At 35.6% G+C, this 25795-nt stretch overlaps 5 protein-coding genes across 9 annotated transcripts; 2 read left to right on the forward strand and 3 right to left on the reverse strand.

Moving 5' to 3' along the window:
• The first annotated feature begins 486 nt into the window (after positions 1-486).
• Positions 487-3783, forward strand: LOC125212925. Of its 3 annotated transcripts, none has more exons than XM_048113225.1 (3): positions 487-1013; positions 1434-1559; positions 1708-3783. In XM_048113225.1, the coding sequence occupies exons 1-3, from the start codon at positions 681-683 to the stop codon at positions 3313-3315; spliced, it is 2067 nt and encodes a 688-aa protein (XP_047969182.1). In that variant the 5' UTR covers positions 487-680; the 3' UTR covers positions 3316-3783. The 3 variants fall into 3 exon arrangements, with proteins under 3 accessions (XP_047969182.1, XP_047969181.1, XP_047969183.1); XM_048113224.1 differs by having other exon boundaries at positions 488-1025; XM_048113226.1 differs by having other exon boundaries at positions 489-1025; positions 1759-3783.
• Positions 3784-3993: 210 nt separating this feature from the next.
• Positions 3994-6286, reverse strand: LOC125212926 (reactive Intermediate Deaminase A, chloroplastic-like). 2 transcript variants are annotated; one of them, XM_048113228.1, is made up of 6 exons: positions 6062-6286; positions 5758-5849; positions 5437-5481; positions 4706-4779; positions 4534-4583; positions 3994-4323 (listed from the first exon to the last, which is right to left on the reverse strand). In XM_048113228.1, the coding sequence occupies exons 1-6, from the start codon at positions 6240-6242 to the stop codon at positions 4226-4228; spliced, it is 540 nt and encodes a 179-aa protein (XP_047969185.1). In that variant the 5' UTR covers positions 6243-6286; the 3' UTR covers positions 3994-4225. The 2 variants fall into 2 exon arrangements, with proteins under 2 accessions (XP_047969185.1, XP_047969184.1); XM_048113227.1 differs by having other exon boundaries at positions 5758-5873; positions 6062-6284.
• An 8230-nt stretch (positions 6287-14516) lies between these two features.
• On the forward strand, positions 14517-17360 carry LOC125209571 (NEP1-interacting protein-like 1). Its single transcript, XM_048109167.1, has 5 exons — positions 14517-14607; positions 14690-14841; positions 16026-16109; positions 16567-16731; positions 17235-17360. The coding sequence occupies exons 1-5, from the start codon at positions 14517-14519 to the stop codon at positions 17358-17360; spliced, it is 618 nt and encodes a 205-aa protein (XP_047965124.1).
• Positions 17361-17568: 208 nt separating this feature from the next.
• LOC125211477 (NADH dehydrogenase [ubiquinone] 1 alpha subcomplex assembly factor 2) lies at positions 17569-22698 on the reverse strand. 2 transcript variants are annotated; one of them, XM_048111293.1, is made up of 10 exons: positions 22600-22698; positions 22391-22521; positions 21885-21941; positions 21380-21432; positions 20620-20671; positions 19847-19903; positions 19686-19745; positions 18115-18136; positions 17984-18028; positions 17569-17886 (listed from the first exon to the last, which is right to left on the reverse strand). In XM_048111293.1, the coding sequence occupies exons 2-10, from the start codon at positions 22500-22502 to the stop codon at positions 17823-17825; spliced, it is 522 nt and encodes a 173-aa protein (XP_047967250.1). In that variant the 5' UTR covers positions 22503-22521; positions 22600-22698; the 3' UTR covers positions 17569-17822. The 2 variants fall into 2 exon arrangements, with proteins under 2 accessions (XP_047967250.1, XP_047967251.1); XM_048111294.1 differs by having other exon boundaries at positions 17569-17749; positions 17827-17886; positions 22391-22698.
• A 365-nt stretch (positions 22699-23063) lies between these two features.
• LOC125209573 (RGG repeats nuclear RNA binding protein B-like) lies at positions 23064-24230 on the reverse strand. Its single transcript, XM_048109169.1, has one exon. The coding sequence runs from the start codon at positions 24228-24230 to the stop codon at positions 23064-23066; it is 1167 nt and encodes a 388-aa protein (XP_047965126.1).
• Positions 24231-25795: the final 1565 nt, after the last annotated feature.

Here is a 25795-nt window from a genome sequence, read left to right on the forward strand (position 1 = left end):
AATTTGGCCGTTAATGGCCGACCCACATGCTAAACACACACATATAGATGCTTGGCATAATTTCTTTATTTTTTTCCATTTAGTCAGAAATAATTAACACAGATTCTAAATTCTCATACTCTAGTTTATTCTTCAAAAGGTATTCCCAATTTCTTTTGTCACCTAAAAGAGCCATAAAATTATCGATCTAGTGAAGAAATTCAATTCAAACGAAGTAATAATTCAATCTGGTCCAGACATAATGATTCAATATTGAAGTTTCACTTAAAAAAATTCAATAAAAACAGTAGAAAAAGGACTATAACTATGTCAATAATGTTAGCAAAAGTATAAAATAAATATATAAATAATCAAAACACATTATATAATAATCCAAATATCAGTCAGTTGGTGGCCCCTCCGCAGTAGTAGTAATATTCAATTTCATAATTCGAAAAAATAAATGGAAGCTATACGACGTCGTGAAGGCCAATTCGCAAATGCAATCCAACATTTGATGTGTGCAGTAATTGTAAGCAGAAACCGTTGACCGTACATATATCTATTCACTCTCCCTCTTCTCTTCCTCTCCCACCACCAAAAATCACAACCTCCGCCGCCGGGAAACGCTCCAAGATCCGCCATTTCGAGCTTCTACCTGCAAAAGGAGCGATTTTGTGTAAAATGGGGGAAATTAGAAGATGAAGGTAACGATAGAGACAGGTGCCAGCCACCAAATCCAGCCCCCTCCAAACCCTTCAGATCTTCCCGGGTTCCAACCGCGCAAGCCGCCGCGCCGCAAGGCCCACTCCGGGGTCCGTTTGAGGAGGGAATCGGGAGCTCCGAATACGAAGCGGAGCAGCCGACCCGAGACCCCTTTGCTTAGGTGGAAGTTCGATGAGAATAATGTAGCTGCGGAGGAGAAGGCCGGGGAAGCCTCCCGGAACGGCCGCCGGAGGAATAGGCCTGGGGTGTCCTCTAGGAAGCTCGCCGCCGGCTTGTGGCGGCTGCGGCTGGCGGAGCTGCAGGATAATGTAGGGCTTCAGGTTGTTTTCCATTCTTATTAATCATCAATAGTTGTCTAATTAGGTTTTTATTTCTGCATTATGTGAAAATTGAGGCTGTCAGTTTTCATAAATCTTGACATAAGTTGCGTGTTTGTGATTTGAATGATGGATTGGTGGGGATGAGCTCCAAATTAGACAGAAGAGAGAGGGCACATTTGGGTGTAATTAAGTATTTTTTTTTTTTTTTCTTTTTTCATTTAGTTGAATTTACTGGTCTGCTTGTGATACTGGAGCTCTTGAGCCATCTTCGTTATCCTTTTATTTCATCTTTAAAGACTGCTGCTTTGATGGTTATGGCGTTGTTTAAGATCTTATGTTGTTATGTATTGATTAGGGCTATTGCTAGTTTTTGCATTTCAAGGGATTGACTTTGCTTGTTACCTGCAGTCTGGAGGTGGCCATTTCGGAGCCTCTATCCATTGTCATCACGCTGACAGAGTGCATCGTTCTCCTGCTGAGGATCCCGACTCTCCACAGTCTGTCTCTGGTCCAAAACACTCCCTTCTCTACAAGGTTTACCTTTTTATTGCTGTTTATTTTTGGGTTATTGTTTCTACTATTTGGTTTGAGTGTCGAACTATTGAATTATTTGTTAACTCGCTTGTATTCTTTTGCCTTCTTCGATCGAGTGATTTTCAATGTGGCTTCTTTCTTCTTGCAGACTTTGAATACATTTTATTCTAAAATTGAAAACCCTCTTTACACCCTGCAGTTTGAACCTTCTTTTCAATTTCCGAATTATGCGATGGAGGGTGCGACAAAGTGGGATCCTGATGGTTGGAAAGCATCAGAGGAAGTGAAGAATATATTCAGCCAAACAAAGCCTAGCGATGAGCACCGAGCAAGTTCTGCTAAAGTAATATCTGCCCTCAAGGAAGAGCTGGAGCAGGCTAGATCAAGAATCAACGAGCTTGAAACTGATCGCAGATCTTCAAAGAAGAAACTAGAACAATTCTTGCGGAAACTCAGTGAGGAAAGAACTGCATGGCGGAGCAGAGAACACGAAAAAGTTCGTGCTATTATAGATGACATGAAAGCTGATGTTACCAGGGAAAAGAAGAACCGGCAAAGGCTGGAGATTGTCAATTCTAAGCTGGTCAACGAGTTAGCTGATGCCAAGCTATCGGCCAAGCGTTACTTGCATGAATATGAGAAGGAAAGGAAGGCCAGAGTACTGATAGAGGAGGTTTGCGATGAGCTAGCTAAAGAGATTGGAGAAGACAAGGCTGAAGTGGAAGCATTAAAGAGAGAGTCGATGAAACTTCGGGAGGAAGTGGATGAAGAGAGGAAGATGTTGCAAATGGCCGAGGTTTGGCGTGAGGAACGAGTTCAAATGAAATTGGTTGATGCCAAGGTGATGCTCGAAGAGAAGTACTCCCAGATGAACAGGCTTATAGCAGATCTTGAGCCGTTCCTGAACTCTAGATCAGATTCGCAGGAGACGAAGAAGGCAGATTTTTTACGGCAGGCAGCCGCCTCTCTTAACATACAAGACGTTCGTGATTTAACGTACGAGCCCCCGAACTCTGACGACATTTTCTCCGTCTTTGAAGATGTCAATTTCGGCGAATCCAATGAGAGAGAGGTCGAGCCAAGCGTTGGCTACACCCCTGCGAGTCATGCCTCCAAGATGCACACAGTGAGTCCTGAAATAAAGATGCTCAACAAAGACGGCGCTCACAGGAATTCCAATGTATATATGAACCAGAGTGGCGAGCTAGAAGAGGACGCGAGTGAGTGGGAAACCGTGAGCCACCCCGAGGATCGGGGGTCAAGTTACTCACCAGATGGAAGCGATCCTTCTGTCAACAAGAATTTCCGGGCCAGCAACGTCTCAATGAATGGGATGGAATGGGACAAAGATGGAGGGCAGGAAACGCCAATAATGGAAATCACTGAAGTGGACTCAGCAAGACTGAGGCAGTTGAAGAGGGTCTCTTCAATATCTAAACTATGGAGGTCGTGCCCGAGCAACGGTGACAATTACAAGATCATATCAGTAGATGGAAGGCTCTCGAATGGTAGGCTTTCTAATGCAGGTATCATGTCACCTGATCACGGCTCAGCAAAAGCTTGCCTTAGCCCCCAAGATTTATCGGGGCAGTGGAGCTCCCCCGACTCAGGAAACCCACACGGGAATCGTGCTATGAAAGGGTGCATTGAATGGCCACGCACCGGGCAGAGGAATAGTTTGAAGGCGAGACTGCTTGAGGCGAGAATGGAGAGCCAAAAGGTCCAGTTGCGCCAGGTTTTGAAGCACAAGATTTGAAACTCCTATAAATGGTAAGGTTAGTTAACTTGTCTTCTGCCAGCTCGACCACGGGCATCGCCACCGGGGCCTCGGATCATGCGTTAAATTGATCTTGGTTGTCGGCATTCGCAAAGCTAAGGTATGGATTATTATGAGGTATTCTGTGTTAGGTGATAGCAATTTTGCGGATGAGCAGCCTAAAAAATGGCATTATTTATAAGTTATGATGTAATATGTTGAATTTATTGATATAGAGAGGGAGGGAAACATTGTATCTGTAATTTGGCTTCAGACAGTCCGCTCTGCTCTGCTCAGTTAGTTGCTTCTTTTCCCAAGCCTTGTGTTGTCTACTACTATTGGAATGGAATCTTTTTCATGTCCAAAAACTGCTCTCTTGTTATAAGCATCATGGGACATGGAGGAAGAGGGAAATAACATCATGTGCTACTGATATAACTGTAATCTTGTTTTTAAATTTTTAAATCATTCAACAATGTCCAATTTACTCTTTTGTAGTAGTATATTAGTTTGAAGTAGAGACCTATAAAGTTATCTAATGTCACAATTCAAAATAGATGGTGGGTCTTCTTTGGGTTGTCGTCTCTTGCAGTTAATTTTGTCAATGAACAAGGTGAATAAATGGATCATGAATTTTGCAGGCATGAAGTTTGAATCTTGAATAAATACAAGGATAAATTTGCAACAAATTGAAATATTTGTGTATTATTGAAATTTTTAAGAAATTAAGTCTAATTTTCTGTGTTTCAAATTACTCTTTTTTTCTCAGCAGCTACTTTTTGGTGCTGAAAATAGAAACATACAGAAGCAATCATGAATTGACCGCAGGGATTTCAAGAGAATTCTCCAAATTAAATTTTTAGAATTCATGGAGAAAGCTTATAATGCAGAACTAGATCCCTATTCCAGCTTATTGCAATGTGGCAATGCACTCGATCTCGATTTTCGCATCCAATGGTAAGGCAGCAACCTGGTATGTAGAACGGGCTGGAGCTGGTGCTGGAAAGTCTGCAGCAGTATAAATCATTAGTAATACGCCGACTGACTTCCACAATAAAAACATACAACTATTAGATGTTCTATAATATAAGAAGGTTTCACAACTAATAAAAATTTTCCAAGAGAAGAAAGAACTATATACAAAGATTCAAGAACATGAGAAATGGAACTATTTGTAGTAATATAAACTATTGAGTTGACTTCATTAAAAAAACTCACATTTAGCATAAATTTCATTGACTTTCTTGAAATCTTTCAGATCAGCCAACCTAGACAAGCAAGAGACATAATGTTAATTGGAATAACAAAAAAAGAGAAAAGAAAGTTGGTCATAGTGTGTGTGTGAAAGAAAAATAGGATGGCTTTTCCCGAATGAAACAGAAGTACCCACATGATTGTTGTCTTGACAACTGAGGCATAGCTCGCACCACTTGCCTTAAGTATCTCACCCATATTCTTAAGAACCTAGTATAGCACATTAGCTCAAATATTATCAGCAAGCCTCATTCACCGAAAAGAACATCATACATATATAAAACATCTGCAAGTATCCAGGATAGCGTTGCAAGTAATTTCTTCTTTCAAAGGCGTCGCTTCCAAGTGAAAAATTAGGAAGGAAGAGAATAGAATAACAGAGTTACCTCTTCCCTATGATCTCACATCATATTAGCCTCTTAAAGTTTCTCAAGAAGTCAAGATACATATTACATAGGCCGGCTTGTTAATCAAGAATTATCTTTTTCTCAAGTACAAAGTTATACAAACGACGCTTAATTTTCAAATGTGGCACTCCAGGCTATGTTGTGCTGAACATTGATCCATGAATATACCTTTAGATTGACAGATTGAATTGAATCATAGCATAATTATGATGGTTGACTCAAGGAAACTTGACGCATTGTTTATACATATAAACTTCAATTGAATTGAACTACATTGTTCTCATTATGCCTAAAAAATTTATAATGGCAAATCGTACCGTCATCAGATAGCCCTACTAGTGAGAGATCTAGCCACAAACGAAGTCATGTGTTTAGGCCTCCACAAAGTACACATTTTATTTGAAAACAGAATCTTAAAAAACTGCAGTGCACAAAGGTTCATATGTAACGGCATGCATACCTGCTCAGTTTGATCTTCCACGCTATCCGAGACAAACTTTCCAGTCTGCAAATTAAACAAAGAAAATTCCTTGTAACCACCTTGACACATATTTACGGACTTCATTTCAAATAGAACTTTTCCAACATATACATATTAACATACATATATAGGATTGTGATTCGGGATCTGCTAGAGACCATTCAGAAATGCTTCTCCATATACAATAATGCTTCTTTTAGAACATTACTTTTACACATCACAATGATCAAATATCAATCAATAAAGCACATTGGTTACTAATTCATATATATGTATGTATGTATGTATCCGATTACAAACCTGAGGATCAAGTCCAAGAACCCCAGACATGAAAAGCATATTATTTGCTTTGATGGCTTGACTATACGGCCCCAATGCTGCCGGAGCATTTTCTGTGGTTACAGCTTCCTTCAAAACTAGTTTCAATAGCACATTAAAATCGAAATTCATACTTCCCCAATTTCAGAAGTTCACAACAGAAGGTACAATCCGTGGTGCACAAGGTACAATTCGGAAACGCAAGCAGTGAAGCAGAGCAAACAAACAAAAATCACCCCGTCGTAGAAACAACAGGAGATAAGATTAAAATGAGAATGCCTCTCACCTGGATTAGCATCAGTGGAGATGCCTAAGGAAGCGAAAGGCGGCGAGGGGCCGGAGCGGCGGAAGTTAGCGGCAGCCAAGGAAACACAGCCGATTCCGGCGGCTAAGGGCGCCCGAGAGCGTAGAGAGGAGACATCGATCGCCGGCATGTGGAAGGTCCTCGCGGCGGCGCACCACGCCATCACTCTTTTCTCAGTTCCGATTAATTTGGTTTCTCAGTCGCTGTTGGGTGAAATTATTTGTCTTATTGGTCATAGAATTTGGGCCTATTTCTGACAAATAAAAGCCCAGATGGTGAAATTGTTAGGCCCATCTCTAAATATGCCAAAATAATCGAGAGGGCCCCTGTTGTAGGACGTAAAATGAAATAAACAGAAAATGGAAAATTATTCGGAAATTCGCTGTGAAGAAGAGAATATTGGATGATTCATTCAAATTGCAATCAAAATCTTGACCCGTAGGGAATAGCATTACAATGAACACCACATATTCCTAATAAAGTTATTTCATGAAAATTCGGGTATTGGTGATTACGGTCAGGGAAAAATTACTGAAATATTGATATACCAAACTTATCGTATCGAAAAAATACTAAGCATGATATGATATTTTGTCGAAAGATGTTGGTGCGGTAATAGTATGAATTGTCATATAGCACTGTAAAGCGTCAAACTGAAATTTTGGTATATACACATGGCAAATACCGTGTATATACTAACATCTATAATCTATAGGGATGTCAATACAGCCCGCAACCCATAGACTGGCCCGAATAGCCCGCCAAATTTATAGAGTTAGGGTCGAAAATTTCTAGCCCGATAAAAATAAAACCCAATAAGCCCGCACCCGATTAACCCGCAACCCATTAGGGCCAGATCCGATAACCCGATGGGCTGGCCCGATAACCCGGTAAAATTTATATTTTTCAATTTTTACCCCTAATTCGACACTTCCTTGACTAATTTTATGACGTACTCCCTCCGTCCCGGATAATTCAGGTCACTTTGACCGGGCACGGGTTTTAAGAATTGTAATGAAAAGTGGGTTGAAAAAGTTAGTGAAACGTGGGTCCTACCTTTATATATTAGTTTTATGATAAAATGTGAGTAGGAATGAGTTAGTGGAATTTGGGGTCCATTACCAAAAATGATAAAAGTGGAATGAGACAAATTATGTGGGACAGACCGAAATGGAAAACTGGGACGAATTATCCAGGACGAAGGGAATAGATAACTAAAAAAAGATAACTTTCAATTTTATGGTAAATATATAAATTAATCTCAAATATTAGTAGTATTTTGTGATTGAGTTTAAGCATATATATCAAATATATCATAATTAAATATTTTATATTTTATAAATATAACTAATTTTCATCATGATTTATTGGATTGTTCGAGCTTTAACCTTATCGGTAGCAACCCGATTAACCCGTCGGGCTAGCCCGAAACCCGAGCTTTTAGGGTTAGGGCCGAACCTTTACAACGCAAAAGAAATCACAATCCGGCAAGCCCGCAGCCGATTGACCCGCAATCCGAGTAGGGTTGGCCCGAAACCCGATGGGCCGGCCCGATTGACATCACTAATAATCTATATACCATAAAACGATATATACATACATGAATACCAAATATAATTTTATATATATATATATATATATATATATATATATATATATATATATATATATAGGGATGTGATCATATAATAATCCATATTTATGTTGATAACCTAATAACATAGGAGTATCATTTTATGGACGAAATACTAAATCATTTTTGCTAAAAATGATGTTTATACTCAATAAAATGATATTATTTCAACATGTAGAAAATGTTATTTGTAATTAATAAAATTATATTCTATTTGTATAGAATGATTATGTTCTATAAAATGATATTTTGTGTATAAAAATGATATTCTTCTTGTGTAAAATAATATTTTAGCAAAAATGATATATTTCTTCCTTAAAATGATAGGTTATTAGGATATCACCCTAGCTATGAACTATCATTCTAACACACCCTTATATATATAATAAGTACTATAATAATATATACTTAATAGTTTGCAATATATCCTACCAAAATTTGGTGTGCCGTAATATTTTGGCATACCAAATTTCGGTATAACATACCAAAAAATGGTATGGTAAAATTGCTTATGTACCGAATTGTGATTTACCAAAATTTTTGATAAGATAAAATATGATTTTTATCCCTATCATTTTTCGATACAGTATACGATTACACAATACACCGACTCATCCCTCTTTCTCACTGGTTATGGATGGTCTTAATATTTAATTATCAGTGAACTACGAGCATGGATGAATCAATTACGAATAAGCAATCGAAATTAAATTACTAGTAAGAGTCTTTAATGCTGGCTGTCTAGAGCAACCAAATTTGATGTCCGGATATTATCTTATGCATGAAATTACACTATATTTTTAATGTTTTTTTTTTCATGTATATATCTACCTTGGTGAGGCAAAGAATGTATAATAATATATCTCCATTCTTGTAAACCTTTTTATACTTTCTAATTATATATCTCCATTCTTGTAAACCTTTTTATACTTTCTAATGTCCTATCCCTTTGTAATACTACCTCCGTACCCAAATTTTGACATACTTTGACCAGACACAGATTTCAAGAAATGTAATGAAAAGTGAGTTGAAAAAGTTGGTGGGATGTGGGTCCTACTTTTAAAGTATTACCTCCGTCCACCAATATTTGTCCCATTTTTCCATTTCCGTCCGTCCCCCAAAATTTGTCTCATTTCACTTTTACCATTTTTGGTAGTGGACCCCATATTCCACTAACTCATTCCTATTCACATTTTATTATAAAACTAATATATAAAAGTAGGACCCACAATCCACTAACTTTTTCAACTCACTTTCCATTACATTTCTTAAAACCCGTGCCGGGTCAAAGTAGGACAAATTTTGGTGGACGGAGGTAGTATTAGTTTTATAATAAAATGTGAGTAGGAATGAGTTAGTGGAATATGAGGTCCACTACCAAAAATGGTAAAAAGTGAAGTGTGTCAAATTTTCAGGAACAGACCGAAATAGTAAACTGTGTCAAAATTTGGGGGACGGAGGTAGTACTAGCTAATAACAAGTTGCATTTCTCCCTCCGTCCGTTATTAGGAGTCCTATTTGTGGGCGGCACGGGTTTTAAGAAACGTTAAGAAAAATAGGTGGAAGAAAGTTAGTGGAATAATGGTCTCACTTGTATATATTAGTTTTAAATAAAATGTGAGTGAAATGAGTTAGTAGAAGGTGGGATCCTATTACCGTTTATGGTAAAAGTGAACCGAAACTTCTATTCGGACTAAAATGTAAAAATGAGACTCCTATTTGCGGACGAGGGAGTATATATTAGGTTAAGATCTAAAGTCAAATATGTATCTTGAGCAAATAATAATCAATCCTAGATCGATGAAAGTATCCAATTTAATGATGGATGATTCTAGTATGATATAGTAGAAATTTGGCCAATATATCGATTGTCAACTCCAATTTGTTCACCAATAATATGAATGAAAAGAAAATCTATTGGAATCAAGTTAGGTGAAATAGGGAAAAATATGATAACGTCGTTAGTCAGTTTTTTGGTATTAAAATTTACAAAATACCTCATCGCCATTACCACAAATTAAAATAAAAAACTTGGATTTGGGGAATAAAAGAGAGAAATGCAACTTGTTATTTATTTTTTTCATCTGTAGAACCTACCCCCATAAGAATCAATAATTACGACAAAAATTTCAAATTAATATAGAAGGTGCAAGAAATGAAGAAATCTTTCTTCTTTATGATCCATGCTTCTCGACGTGATTGTCATTGTCAAAATGCTATTTGTGTCTCTTGTAAGTAAACAATATGATTTTGAATAAATCCACATTAAATGCGTTATACATAAAGCGAATGATTTTGTTACCAGAATGTTGTTGTCATAAACTATATAAGAAAAAAGTAGCGATAAATTAACAAAATTGTATATACAAAATTGGGTTATTAAAGGATTGGAACTATTATTTCTTAATTGATTTTTGTTGACTACAAATATGATACAAATATGATAGGACTAAAATGAAATGAAATATGAATAATTATGTTCATTCTACTAAAAATATGTATTTATACAAATATGGAGTATTTTTTACCAAATACTTTGGATCATTTTGTATATACATAAATGAGTGTGTGCGTGTATATGTTTGGTGTGTGTATATGTGTGCTCATATTATGTGTGTGTTGGTGGGTGTATATGTGTGCTGGTGTGCGTGTGCGTGCATATATATGTGTATGTGTGTGTGCGCGCATTGTGCTGGTGTGTGTGTATATGTGTTGATGTATGTGTATGTATGTGTGTGTGCGCGCGCGCGTGCATTGTGCTGGTGTGTGTGCATGTGTTGATGTATGTGTATGTATATGTGTGCTGGTGTGTGTGCATAATGTATGTATATGTGTTGCTATTGAGTGTGTGCGCTTAGTGTTTTGACACTTTTTTCAATTATTAAAAATTTAAAATTTTTATTATTATAAAATTACTAAATTACAAAATTGTTGAGATGTTATTGAAATGATATATAACAAAAATAATATAATATGTTATGTATTTTGTTAATCTCTAAAATAAAAGGAAATGAAAATTGAATGGAATGACCATTCTTTGGCCAAATGAATGGAATGACCATTCTTTGACCATTCTCATATGGAATGAAATAGTGACTCTAAAAGGAATGATGATTCCTAAGTAAAAAATATAATATGAAGCAAAGGAATGAAATGAAAATAGAATTACCACATAACCCCTAAAAATTTAGATACCAAACTAATCCATATTTTTTGGTAGAAAATATAGATAAAACAAAAATGGTAAGAACATATTTTTAGTTAAAACAGAGGAATTATTTATCCCATCAAATGACCCTAATAAAGTTCGAGCTTGTCACGCTTTATTTTATAAAAATATCCTTGAGATATGTAGACTATTGCACATGAGTGTTCTAAGTGTGTGCTATAAAAGTTATAGTCGCAGATTTTCTTGAATAAAAAAAATTAAACGCATAAAAAAACAGATCATGTTTGTGTAAAATCTAGTCTAAATAGAGCAGTTTGCTTTGCTATTCTCATAGCCTTAAACTCGATTTCAACTATGTAGATTATTTAAAAGAAGCTTCATGGTTATTGTCACCTTTCTTGAAAACCATTTTGTCCAATGAAATTGCAGATAGTGATAAAGGCAAGGAAGATGTTCTACTCTTACATGCAAAGTCAACACTCAACTATGTAAAACATATTAAAATGGACATTAATTATTTTTATGACGCTTCATTGAGCATTCTAGTAATTTGTAGACTATGCATCGTACGTAATAAATTCCCTATGGCTAAGGCAACTTCTTTTAATTATGGCTCTAAAATATAAAATTGAACTGTATAAGAGTATTTCTTCAAGATGGTGTGATTTCTTTAAAAAAAGTGAGTTTCTGCACTTTGATACTGCTATGTATTAATTAGTTATAGATAGAGCTGGGGAAAAATACCGAAATACCGAAATACTGGCCTTATCGTATCGAAAAAATAACGAAAATACCGAATTTTCGGTATACCGTGACTTTCGGTACGGTATGATACCTTACCGAAAGATTCCGGTAAGGTAACGGTATGAATTTTCAAATACCGCGGTATACCGCTGCATACCGAAATTCGGTATATACCGTAAATTAAGGTATATACCGTAAACTAAGGTATATACCACAAAATTATAAACATAATTATATATAAAATATATTTTATATATTTTTAAATTATAAAATCTATCATAAAATATAAATATAATTATGAATACATTATATTTAATTTATTTTTAAAATTATAAAATATAAATAATATTCTAGAAACTTTAATTTTTTATTTTAATTGATGTTGAAAGTCAGGTATACTGTAAAAGTAAGGTATACCGAAAATGAGATACGGTATTGGTATGGAAATTCGTCATACCGAAAATAAGGTATATCGAAGTTCGGTATACCGAAAACTTTGGTAAGGTAAAGGTATGACTTTTTCGCATACCGTATTTACGGTAAGGTATACGGTATGGTGGTTTCGGTAAGGTATACGTACCTACCCACCCCTAGTTATAGATAGTTAATTTGGTTACATTTGACTTTCCTTCCCTAATAAACAGTTATACATAACTACTAATTTTCCTTTTATCTAAAATAAAGATATATTAGTACATATTTAAATTAAAGTTATGGCAAAGTGACATAGAGGCATTATAACATAAAGACATTATGTCTTTAAATCACTACTTAAAGAAATATCCCTCTCTTGTTAATGGAAGAAGAAATTATGCAACTAATGAATGTTACCTACCAAATAGAATAGAAATTGATTCGACCGAATAGAGGCATTATAACATAAAGACATTATGTCTTTAAATCACTACTTAAAGAAATATCCCTCTCTTGTTAATGGAAGAAGAAATTATGCAACTAATGAATGTTACCTACCAAATAGAATAGAAATTGATTCAACCGAATTGATTAGGAATTAAGCAATTGATTGATGTAGTAAATCATATTTTAAATATGTAAAGGCTGATTATGGAAAAGTTAATCTTTCCTATATGATCATAGAAGGTTAATTCTGTAATACATTAAATTAATTAATAATTATAATTTTTTTTATACATAAAATACCTAAAATATCCAATTTTGTATCAATTTTTATTAATTTATCACTACCAAATTATTTGCTAACATCATGACAACAGAAATTAATTGGCAACTAATGCAAACACCCAATCCCAACTCATTAATTAGAAACGACTTGTTTAAAAATAGTAGTATCATTAATTAATTATTAACTTAGCTATTATTTGGTGATCATAATTAATTATCATAGGATAATCCATTTAAAATTAAGTTGTGATATTATTTTAATTAGAAAAGTAATTGTAACTAATTATCACACTATTTTTATTTAAAATTAAGTGAGGAGATTCATTCTCATAAATCAAATACAATACATATTTAATTACAAATATAATCTTGCAAAAAGATAAATCCCTTTAGGATTAAAGTTTGAGTTTTTTTTTTAAAATAAAATAAGTAATCGTTTTAAAGGTAAATTAAGCTCTCGCAACTTATTGGCCATCAATTACAATTAATGCACAATACATACCCACAGACCACATTCGTCACTGATTTATAAATGGAAGATAAGTAACATACTAATAACTCTCCAAAAGTATTTGCCTAAAATCCCTAAATTTGATGCTGACATTGAATAATACTCTAGTATTGTACTCCCTCTCTCCCGTTCCAATTAAATTGAGACACTTTATTATAGATACATATATTAAGAAATTGTATTGAATAAATTAAATGATAGTAATAAAATAAAATAATATAGGAGAGAAAGAAAAAGTAGAAGAGATAAGAGCGCGTAGAGTTGGTGATGGATTAAGTAGTGATTAGATGTTTTGCTTTTTATATAAAAAAAATGACTCAACTTTGTAATTGGGACGTCCCAAAAAGAAATATGACTCAACTTAGTCGGGACGAAGAGAGTATAATTATGAGTCCACGTAGGCAATTTGTGTCCTCCATCTAGCTTCAAATTTTGGAATTATCTCCTTATTTTATTATATGAATATACCTAGAAAAGAGAGGAACCATAAAAATAAATAAAATAAGTTGACGATACCTAGATATCATATCAATATATCATGCACCATATATTCACGACTTCTAAAATAGTTTGATTTAACACATTTCGAAATAAATCTAGATACATGATGCAACATTCAAATTATAAAACAAAAAACTCATATTTCGTCCTCAAAAAATAGATTAATTTTACTCCATTATTTTGTATCATCCCACAAAATTAGACCAAATCTATGTTTTTAACCATTACACACGACACTAATAATGAGGACCATAAAATCCACTAACACTATTTCCACTATTTTCCCCCCTATTTCTTACTCTACTTTTTAAAGTTTTTTCATCTCTCTTACTCTAACAATTGCACAATTAAAACCGTGTCATTTACAAGTTTATCTATTTTTTTTATGGAGGAGTATAACTTCTGCGTGTAATGTGATGCAACAGTTAAACAACATCATTTTAGTATAATGCAAATAATTTTATCCAATGTGATTAATAACGACTATGAATTAATTTAAATGCGTATACTACTATTTTAATTAAAATAATGTTTTAGTAGTACTAGTAAATACGAGAATAGGTCTAAAAAATTTGTAACATTTGATGTACTTATAAGATAGTTAGCAATTAAAACATGTGAATAAGCCTTGGAACCAACTTTATAAATTCTCCGTCCTTCCCATCATACAAATTTCAACCACTTCCATTCTCCATTCTTCCCAGCATACCTTCATTTAATGCCTAATTTTGAAGAAATGTTGATGATGAGCTACATCATAAATGGAGTTTTGTTAAAGCTCATCCACAAATTATATGTAGCTCTTTTTACTTGTATCTTTGCTTTAGGTTCGTCTTTTATCGTTTTGCTCTTCAACGATGCCTATGATATATGTTTCTCACATTAAACAAAATCTAAAACTAATTGCAGGCGGAGCTGCAGTGGGGGCGATTACCGGTGCAATAGAAGGGCATAGGACGGAAACCGGCCTCTCGCGTGGCTTCATTATCGGAGCTTTGGTGGGGGCCGTCACCGGCGTCCAATTGATGGACCTTGTCCTAAATGGAGACCCTTTACCTAAGGTTAGAAAATCATAATTTGGAAATCCTAATTTAAATGTCAATTCTTCAGATTCATTTTTAGTTGTGTTCCACAAAATATTTGTTATTTGACAACAATCATTTATAGATTACAACATGTCATTGTAAGGTGAATATATTTGGGATGTACTAGTGTGCAATAGATGAGAAAGGAGAGTGGAAATGGACCTTAGAGAATTTTGCACCAATTAAAACATGTTATCCAAAGTTGTGGAGCAATAATTAATAGAGATATTGATATCTAAAATTATAAATTTCGACTGAAATTTGGTATTTTCCAAAAATTTTATGGTCGGTCCCAAAAATCATCTATTTAGGATTTGTAGTGAATTTTCCAAGAATCATTTTTTTTACTTATGGTAAATTCACGATAAGGAATAATAAGTTTATAATTTTCGTACCAAATTTTAACTTCATGAAAATACTAAATTGGGACAAAATTAACTTTACTATGTCTCCTAATTAAATTATTTGGTACACATACTAAGCTTTATTTGACAATTCATACTAATTAGAAGCATGAATATGCTCACTGAATAAAAAAAATTATAGTAGTAAAACTTGTAAAATATTTGATCACACACATTTGAGAAATGATAAAGAAAAATTGAATCAAAACTAATGGTTTATAATATCACAAACTTTGACTTAATTTGATAATTTACATTAATTCAAAATTTGAGAAAAAATTCATAAACTTATTGCATGTAAGAAAAAATTGATTTTGTGGTAAATTTACTACAAGATCTAAGTTCATGATTCTTACTACCAACATCAAAATACATGGTTAATACTAAATTTCGACCAATATTTTTGATTTTATGTAGACTAATACCCCCAATTATTATAACTTCATTTATGGCTAATCTTCAAATTTGGAACAAATCTTTTTACACCAACTTGCTCAATTCTTACCGAATTTGGGTAAACACTATTCACTTACCAAATCTGTAGAAACTCCGCTTTATATAGTTCTAAACTATTGAAAAAAAATAACATTTCTAATTTGTTTACCCTCATTGAGTGTGATTAGTGAATCTAGTTGACATTTTATATCAAAAAATGTAGCTAGGTTGAATTAGACTTCCAATAAAAGACTAGCTGACCGATGTGCCTTGTTTGGTTTGCTTAGTTTGAAAAGGCTAAAGATTGTTAATTATTTACAGATGGCATTAATACGAAGTGTGATCAATGGAAATGTATTTAGGGAATGGGTCTGCCCTGAACTCCTAAAAGCCTACCACTGGCAGGTAATGCATTTCTCCCAATCTAGTCTACATTTCCATTTTGTTTCTTCGAGGGATATTAGTCTTAAAAACCCTAAATTTTGACCGATATCTGATTTTTTTTCACGAACTTGAAATATAAAATTTTCTACATACTTTGATTTGTGTAGCTAGCGTAAAACCGCATAGCCTGGATTATAAATGAAACGACATCGCTCCGCCGCCCTAGTTCTTGAATGCGATGCTGAATAAATACGTGTCTAATATGATAAAATGTGCCTCACAAATCAGTGAGATTTGAAGAAAGCCAATCACGAGAAATTGGCAACAGTATTTAAGTTTGTGATATTTAAGACCACTTTCAAAGTTATGAAAAATATCAAACTTCATCCAAAATTACATGGTTTTCAAGAGCAATATCCCTTTCTGTAGTGAGCAAATGTGCATATTTGCCTTTTTCAAATTTGGGATTTTGATACAGATGAGCGCTGTGGAGACAAGCACAAGCATTGATGAATTTTCAGACATCTTTGATGTTGATACATCAAGTGGACTATCACAAGATTGTATCAAACAAATACTACCAATTTTCAACTTCAATGATACCACTTGTTATTCAGATAATAGGTGCACAGTTTGCTTACAGGTAAACTAATTTCAATTTCATATTAGAGGGAACATTATTTTTGGTCCGCAAACATTACCAAGGTATGAATTTTGGTCCGTAACATTTGACAATATCTTATGAGTCCATTAATTTTGATGTAATATCATTTGATTTATCTCTGATAATTATTTTTGCCCCTTTCTTCCTTTTTTTCTCTCTTCTTCCCCATTTTTTCCTTCTCTTTCAATAAAGGGCAAAAAATATTAAAAGAGATAAATTAAATATAAATATTTTAATAAAAAAGAGAGAATAAATAGACTGAAATGCCCTTCACGGGCCTGAGGGTTTTTTCATGCAAAAAAGTTTGAATTAGTGAGAAGGTAGCTCAAATGATATTATATCGGAGTTAATAGGCCTTAGAAGATCTTTTCAAATGTTACGGACCAACATTCATAAGTTCGTGGATTAAAAAAAAATGTTCCCTCTTCATTTTATATATTACAATCTTGTACTTATAAAATAAACAATGTAAATGTTAGTAGAAAATAAAGAATGGACAAGTGGGGAGGTGGCTTCCAAAGTGTAAGCATACATTCCACGTTGAGTGCATAGATGGATGGCTAATGAGGCAACCCAGATGCCCAATATGCAGGACCCATGTTTCCTAATCCTAATCCTAATCCTCCATTAATACATATTATCTTCTCTATTCCTATAGATTTTGCTACCTATACTATTGTGCATATCGCATATACTCTTATTTTTGTACCATAATGTATGTCTAATCGATACAAATGATCAAGAGGTAGCAATCATAGTTCATATCTTATGTAACTTAAAAATGTAAGCAGATATATGTTATTGTGACACTTCATGTATAGTCATGTGAATGGGAAGACCTTATTTGCGGCAGCAAAGAAAGGAACTGAATTTTCTAACACGAAACTGGATAAAATTGAATAGATCGTCAGTACTATAACCTCTACGATGGCAATCAAAAGTTTTTGATACATTCTCCCACAATTGTAGTGACTGTAGATGCGAAAATGTGACTCACATTGGTGATGGCAATCAAAAGTTTTTGATACATTCTCCCACAATTGTAGTGACTGTAGATGCGAAAATGTGACTCACATTGGTGGTTGCCATGTTCCCGGTCGGAATGATTCGCCAGATCCGGTAGGCTCTGACGACCTGAAACCCAACTCAGCCAAGTTAACATGGAGAAACTACCTTACCATCTTTTTTAATTACAATCTAGTTAAGGATGTCTTAAAATCAAATAACTTACTCCGGCTCTTCTTTCTTCTCGCCTGATCCTTCGAAGGCCTTATTGCTGCAATTACAATGTGTGATTGATGTTATTCAAGACCACGATAATAAGACTTGAAAGTTTTAATTAACTTAGGTTTGAATACTAACCTCTTGGCATCAATTTTGGTACCTGTCAAGGAAATAACACCACCATTAAACACAAAATCATACTACAAAATGCAGTGGGAATCAGGAAATGACACTCGTGTATAGGAAATAGTAAACACAGGTCCGCTTGGCCTCCTTGAATAATATAAGACTATAAGTACTGTGTAATGATAAAAAGGAAACTCCGAGAAAACTCATGCTCATTACGTTAAGTAATGGGTGAGTTCTGCATTTTAATGCTGCTATACTAAAATGGAGCTGATAATTTGCTAAAGAACACATCAAGTGAGATATGAATCCATTGGAGACGTTGACTAGTAATCTTGCTTTATCTTATGATAACGATTAATGAATGAGGAATTGATGGCATTATTGACAATTAATATCATTAAATTAAGAATAAATTAGTGACCGATTTGTGTCCTGAATTAATTAGAATTTGATTTGAATCAATTGGAGCAAGTATTGTGAGATTCTTGTCTTGTGAATTCCTATGTATTCTATAGGAGGATTTGAAGATTGAATCCAAGAGTGATCAATTTGTTGGCGGTGTAAACCGTAGGCCTTGGTGAGAGGATTAGTTTGGCCAATTCGGAAGGTTGTTTCTTTCACTATTTCAAGTCAATTTATATCCATTCAAGTTCTTATTCAAAGGTATTCTCTTCATCCTTTCACTTAAAGCTCTGCCACTGCCTTCTCTAATCCATCGAGTCGTTGTTCAATGTTGTGGGGGTTTTACCATGATCGGATCCATGTTCACCGCATCAATTGATATGGAGTGAAAGAAATGAAGAGAATATCTTTGAATAAGAACTTGAATGCATATAAATTAACTTGAAATAGTGCAAAAGAAACAATCATCCGAAGTGGCCCTACTAATCCTCTCACCGAGGCGTATGGTTTACACTGCCAACAAATTGATCACTCTTGGATAAATTCTTCACAATCCTCCTATAGAATATATAGGAGTTTATAAGACAGGAATCCCACAATATTTACCCTAATTCATTCAAATCAAATACTAATTTATTCCTAATTAATTCAATTCATGACACAAATCAGTCACTAATTTATTCTTCTTAAGTTAAAGATATTAAAGGATAATAATTGTCAACAATCTGTCAATAATGCCATGAATTCCTCATTCATTAATCCATATCAGTTGGGCAAATCATATCTCCTATATAGTGAATCTTAATATTCTTCCCTAAGCAGAGGCATTGGCAGCAATAACTTGATAGAAAGGATAAACATACAGTATAATACTTGCATTCAACATTCTAAATAATAACAGAAATTAACAGTAAGCACTACAAAAATTAAGTATAACATGTGAAAGCATGTAACCTGATCATTTGAACTTAATGCTCCTCTAGGCAAAAGAAGAAGCTACTGACACATACTGGTGAAGGAATTACTATGATTTAGTTACATATCGCATGATGTTATTTATTAGTATATCAAAGATAAATATTTTCATATTAGAAACTCTAATTTGCTGCCATTACGATATGATACAGATATGTAACCAGGAAAGCATCAACTAATTCAAAGTAGAGAGCATTTCATACCTTCTGAATCAGTAGGAAACTGTTGGATAAAACTTTTCAAGTCAGGACCAGCAGTTTTTCCTATTACCATACACATTCAAACAAGTAGGCTCATAAATCATAAAACTCTAGAGGCAGCTTTTTCTCATTCATATTTGAGTATAAGTAGGTGGACAACTCACCAATTTTGGGGGCTTTTCCTTCCCTAGCTTTCCTTTCCTCTTCTTCCTTTTTGAGGACTGGTATCAAACACAAACAACTAAGGGTTTATTCTAAATAGTAGTAGTAGAAAATAACCAACATAATAACACTCCTCTGTCCCATTGAAAATGAAACGTTTTCCTTTTTGGGTTGTCATATTAAAAATGAAACGTTTCCTAAAATGGAATCAACACCTTCTCTACTTTTTCATCTCTCTTACTTTACTCTCTCTTCATTATCTCACAAAACATCAGTAGACAAAATCTTGTGCCAAAAACCAAATGTTTCATATTTATTGGCGGAGGGAGTATGAAACAACAATGAGTACTCTCTTACTGAATCCTCAACAGTAATATTTGTACATAGAATTATAGGACATATGTTCTCTATTCTAGTGGAAGGTAGAAATAATACGATACAATCCCAGTACACTATGGTAGCATGTTGATTGCTAATCTGGACGTACTCAACAATGAAGAGAAAGTAAGAACAATGGGAAAAAAATCAAAGTGTACCAAGGACAAATTAGGTTTTTATAAGCCAAAACTTTTATGAGACGGTAATAAGGAATACTCCAAGGATGATCTCTTGTAGTAGTTCTCGTTGTACATATTTGAGAAACCAGAGTCATTATTAAGCATTCAAGTAGGAGGAATCTAATCGAAAGTAAAGATTATGATCAAATATGAAAACTAACACTTACGAGCAACATTCATTTTAAAGATTATGATCAAATATGAATACTAATACTTACGAGCAACATTCATTTTAACTTGTTCCCTCCTAGCCTCCAGCAGAGCCATTTCCTGTAAAGTAAGCCAAACAATTAGTATCATTTTTCTCAGACCAATTGCATTTGTTGGCATAGATATTTGCAAAATGTAAGATACAAATGTAAGCCTGTTCAAGTTCACTGATGCAGTGATGTTTAATGTGCACAAAACTGCTACAGCTATTGTTACTCATCAGACAAAAAAAAGGGGAAAATAACTTGAATCTTACTTCTATCTCCACATGTTTGACAGATTGAGTAGGGCATAAAGGTCAGTAATTTTATACGTATCTTTAAACCCATATGACCTAAATTCTGGATGTTTAAATCACAACTAAGCCAATAGGAAATAAGGGTCTAAAAAGAATGAATAAGTAAATGACCATCGCTTAAGATATCAGTGAAATGTATTTTCATCAAGAATTGATGCTGACTCATCAAGAATTATCAAAGTTGACCACCTTAAGTATGTAGCCGTGCAGGATAGGGTATTTTGAAATAAAGCAATTAGAAGAATACAACAAAGTTCAGATTTACTCCCTACATCAACAATCTATCAAATGCAACACAACTGAGTTGGAATACACTTCCCTAAAAAAGTTATGAAGGGCTTGCATTAAGTAGATAAATAAAAGTATTTTCGGCCGGCCTATACTGGAATGTAGGAATTCAAATAACATCAAATATTGTTGCACATGGGATGCCACATCCTCTACAGAAGAATGATGAATGTCTGTCATACCTCTGGTGTTGGAGCTATTTTACGCTGCCCATTCAGCCAACATATCCATTCAACTACAACAAAACTATTGAAACATAAATAATTACCAATTACAAAGAAAGATATGCCATGTGAATGAGAAACACCAATAAATAAAACATAGTCCTGTTTTGTGCATGAATCAACTCTTGTTGCAAGAATTGGTGGTATCTAATTTTCACTAATGTATGACGGAATTCTGATTTAACACGTGTGCCACCACAACTTCCTCATTCTCTAATCTCTATAGGGTTCAAAGAAAACCAAAGGATAAAAAATAACTCTGGCACTGAAAAACATATTGAAAATTAATTAGAATCCTAAATCAGTAAAGCGCCAAAATAAGTGGTTCTGCCATTTGAAACATAATGAGTGCCGCAAACCAAAAGAGCCTTAAACTTAACCAATGATTTATAATAAGCATAACCAGGAACCAGTGAGCATTTTAATAACTCAAATGCGTTAAATTAAGGAATATGAAACATACCCGGAATGGACGTGGGATCCTGGTCTCCTTTAAACTTTACCCACCTTTTCTCCTTCACTGATGAATACAAAGTATGAACAAGCAAAAATTTGCATTAAAGCAAATACTCAAATAGCTCAAAATCTGTTGTTTACGCACCAAAATTTCACAAGCTGAGCAAGAGTCTAGAATGCTTAGAAAAAGATTTTAAATGACAATAAGGCTTGGAACAAGTGAATGAAATGCTACTACAATTATCTGGGTATAGGAAGATATAAATACAAGGAATCAATGTAAACCGAGTTATCATCCAAGTTAGAAACATCAAATAAGAAAAAACATGAAATATTCAAAGATACAAAAACTAAAAGCTGCGCAGCATCTAATCCAGAACAGCTAAAACAAACAAAAAACTACAACATGATAATTGAAACACACTGAAACAAAACAAAAAAAGAAGCATGATCTTAATATTATCAGGCAAATTGATGTAAGCAGAATCCAGTAAAAAAGATGGGAGCACTCACTTATACCGTCGATTTCCTCAATCCTGGTGAAGTATTTATTGCCGGTTTTGTCCATTCCGACGAATGATCGATTGCTGAACAGGCCTACGACCCTCGTCCACAGCCGCGACATTTTGAGCCCTTTTATTTCACTTCAAAATGCTTCCACGTTAGTTTGATCAATGAGAAAGCGCGCCAAAAAGGAAGGGTAACGTAAAATGATAGAGAACTTAAGCAGAAGAGACTCGTGTTAATTGATCGGCAGCAACCAAATGGAGAGTTTCTCAGACAAAATGCAGTCTGCTTCGAATTAGGGCAATATCATGGAAAGACGAAGAGTTCACCTCAATATTTGAAATTAGAATATAAAAATATGATATTTTTTTTAAATTGTTAATTAAAATTGAAATCAATGGTGGCCCTGCCACCATTTGGGCATGCCCAACAAACTTGACCCTACTCATGAAAACTTGGCCACCACAATGGTAGCCCTTCGGGTCACCATTTTTTTTATATTTGAACAATTAAAATTATTTTCATACATTTTTGTTATATTTTAATATTACTAGAATAAAAATTATATGCCTATAATAATTTAAAAAATGCATACTTTAAATGTGTTCAAATTTGAAACCAAATTTTCGTCGTATTATAGATAGGATAAAATTATACAACGAAATCTTTTTAAATACAATTAAAAAAAATGATGCACACCGCCCGTCTGCGACCCTTCGCCCCACCCCAACTTCGACCTCAGTCGAATAATGAGGTCGTAGAAGAATCTCTTGGTCTCCGGATCAGTTGACTTCTCGTACAAGGCCAAATTCTCCGAAAGTTGCTTCATCATCTGGACCTCTAGGGTATGAGTCAAAGCCACCCTCGGTGTTGAGGGCACTGTTGTAGAGGTCGCAGCGGAGAATTGAGAGCCGGTTCTAGATTCTCGGATTGCGGCACGCTGGCCCTGCGGACGTGGGCGCCGAGAGAGTCTGGAGGGGGGCTCCTCCTCCGAAGCATCATCGTTCAGATCGAAGGCGCGTGAGTCACTATTACTGTTGTAGTTGCCGGCGACGCCCAGTCTAGTCCGCTTCGGTCCAGAGACAAGATCTTTGTCGATTAGGGTCCTGAATTTCGGACAGTCTCGCAAAACGAGGTATTCGTCCCGGTAGGTAAACTTCGGCCACGAGTCAGTATTGTACAACTGATACGACAACGCTCGTACGTCGGCTTCGGTGCGGCCGCTCTCAGCAAGGCGGAGTTGGGTCTCGTATATGCCACTGAACCTCTTCAACGCTTTAGTAATCCTTCCGAACTTCTTCCGGATTTGGCTAGCTGTACGCTCGACACTCCCATCTGGTTTGAATTCGTTGTACACGTCGAGAATGCGATTCCAAAAGCAAACGTCGGTATGATCCGTACCGATTATAGAATCGGTCGTGACCGCTGACCAGGCTCTCGCTACAGCAAGGGATTCTTCATTGCTGTAGTATGTCGACCGCCGGCCTCCACTGCCGCCGCCACCGCGTCCGCCTCCACCGCGTCGCCCACCACTTCGGCCGCCACCTCTTCCGGTCCCCTGCTCTCCTTGGCGGCTGGCGCCTCGACCACCCCCGCCGCTTCGCCCCCCACCATTGCCGCCGCTTCGCCCCCCACCATTGCCGCTATTTCGCCCACCTCCGCCGCCGTTTCGCCCCCCAACGCCTTGACTTCGCCCGCGACGGCCTTGAGTACCGGACATCGGGGTCTCTGGTGGTGTTCCCATCAACTGTTCCAACGTGAATCTATCAGATTCAGACAGAGGGGATTGAGTGTATTGGAATTGGGAGGATTGGAATTGCTGAGAAGGGTTGTTGATCGCGTCCATATTGGGCCGGTAGTCGTTGAACCCCGATTGGGGACGACCCACGTTCCTTTGCGGCTGAGAGGAGGACTGACATCGGAGTTGGGGCGTCTGTTGTCACGGCGGCGGCGATTGTGGACTCCACAGGTGGGTTGGAGGGGGGGGTCGGACTCGATCTCCACGGTTGGGAAGACGAAAAATTGCCAAATCCCGATTCTCCATAGCCGGGAGAATCATCTCCACCTTGCATTTTGTAGACTTTGAAAATGGTAGAGATTGAAATTAGGGTTTAGAATTGAAAAAGATAAAAAAAATGCGAGGAATAGAGTATTTATAAAAACAATTTTCGAAATAAATAAAATAAAATAAAATAAAATCTGACCAAGGGCCACGGCTCTCGGCCCTTGCAGTGGCGGGCCGAGCCGCGTGCCCAAGAGCCTCGGCCTGGCCGAGAGCTCGGCCATCGCTTGTCACCCCCAGGCACTGTCATCCTCTCGGCTCAGTAGTGGGGGGCCGCGCCCTGCCCAAGCCCGGGCCAAGGGCCGCGACCCTCCCACTGTGGACGCTCTCACAAGAGCAATGCCCTAGCCACATCTCAGTCTAAATTTCCTGCTGCAATATCATCATGCATTTTCCGCAGCCTAGTCATGCCCTAGCCTTCCCGCCCAGCCTATCCCTCTCATTTAAAATATTTTATCAAATTAATAACAAAAACGAAATTAATTGAAGTTTATTAAATATTAAAGAAATGAAGTGTAATAAGTTGTATATATAAAATGGAAATAACTAAATAAAAGAAAATGAAAAATCGTGTCAGCTCGGCGGTCAGTGTGCTAAGGTGGTGATGAATTTAGATCAACGACACTGCTAACCTATCCTGTTGGAGTTGCTTCCGAACTGGACTTGGCATCAGTAACCAACTTATTTGGTCGTTTCTCTCAATTTCACTCTCCCCATGACCGCTAAGGTGGTGATGATAAAACTACATCAGGCCAAAAATGTTAGGGAGCGTGGGACATCAATTTTTTTCACTAAGTTATATATCATGAAGATGATAGTCATCTTATCCTTCATCTCAAGCCAAAAGTGTTAGGGAGCGTGGGACTAATTGCACCAAATTTTTTCACTAAGTTATATATCATCTTCACTAATATAATAGTCATCTTCTCCTTCATCACATGATTCAAATCCAACAAGTTAATATCTTCAGTCTCTCCATCTTCATCTTTATCCAAAATAATATAAGTAGACTTGGAGTGTGAAGCATTTTCTCATGAATTTGTGTTGCTTTTAGTATTGTAAGATGGTTCCAACTAGAGGTGGGTAAACAGTTCTTCTCAGTTATTCGGTTAACCAAGAACCGAAACGAAACCGGTTGTACCGATAACCGAAATTCACGGTGTTCGGATCGGTACCAGTTTAGCATTTTTCTCAAAGTCAGTTATCGGTTATAACCAAAATTAAATTCAATTTTAATTTCAATTATATTTTTAATTAATAAATTTCTATAATACTTTTATACTTTTTAAACTTTCATATTTATATTACATTGATTTTGCACTGCTTTATATGGCGTCACAATAGAAAAT

This window comes from Salvia hispanica, chromosome 3 (genome assembly GCF_023119035.1).
Source record: "Salvia hispanica cultivar TCC Black 2014 chromosome 3, UniMelb_Shisp_WGS_1.0, whole genome shotgun sequence".
Lineage (NCBI taxonomy): Eukaryota > Viridiplantae > Streptophyta > Magnoliopsida > Lamiales > Lamiaceae > Salvia > Salvia hispanica.

Excerpts from the sequence above, each read along its gene's own strand:
- LOC125212925 (XM_048113224.1), top strand. The coding sequence starts at position 681 with ATGAAGGTAACGATAGAGACAGGTGCCAGCCACCAAATCCAGCCCCCT. Across the intron at positions 1,026-1,433 it reads AGGATAATGTAGGGCTTCAG|TCTGGAGGTGGCCATTTCGG; the intron begins GTTGTTTTCCAT and ends TGTTACCTGCAG. Across the intron at positions 1,560-1,707 it reads AACACTCCCTTCTCTACAAG|ACTTTGAATACATTTTATTC; the intron begins GTTTACCTTTTT and ends TTCTTCTTGCAG.
- LOC125212926 (XM_048113227.1), bottom strand. The coding sequence starts at position 6,242 with ATGGCGTGGTGCGCCGCCGCGAGGACCTTCCACATGCCGGCGATCGAT. Across the intron at positions 5,874-6,061 it reads CTCCACTGATGCTAATCCAG|TTTTGAAGGAAGCTGTAACC; the intron begins GTGAGAGGCATT and ends TATTGAAACTAG. Across the intron at positions 4,584-4,705 it reads GTTGTCAAGACAACAATCAT|GTTGGCTGATCTGAAAGATT; the intron begins GTGGGTACTTCT and ends TTGCTTGTCTAG.
- LOC125209571 (XM_048109167.1), top strand. The coding sequence starts at position 14,517 with ATGTTGATGATGAGCTACATCATAAATGGAGTTTTGTTAAAGCTCATC. Across the intron at positions 14,608-14,689 it reads TACTTGTATCTTTGCTTTAG|GCGGAGCTGCAGTGGGGGCG; the intron begins GTTCGTCTTTTA and ends AACTAATTGCAG. Across the intron at positions 16,110-16,566 it reads TAAAAGCCTACCACTGGCAG|ATGAGCGCTGTGGAGACAAG; the intron begins GTAATGCATTTC and ends ATTTTGATACAG.
- LOC125211477 (XM_048111293.1), bottom strand. The coding sequence starts at position 22,502 with ATGTCGCGGCTGTGGACGAGGGTCGTAGGCCTGTTCAGCAATCGATCA. Across the intron at positions 21,433-21,884 it reads GGATCCCACGTCCATTCCGG|TTGAATGGATATGTTGGCTG; the intron begins GTATGTTTCATA and ends GTTTTGTTGTAG. Across the intron at positions 20,672-21,379 it reads AAATAGCTCCAACACCAGAG|GAAATGGCTCTGCTGGAGGC; the intron begins GTATGACAGACA and ends CTTACTTTACAG.
- LOC125209573 (XM_048109169.1), bottom strand. The coding sequence starts at position 24,230 with ATGGACGCGATCAACAACCCTTCTCAGCAATTCCAATCCTCCCAATTC.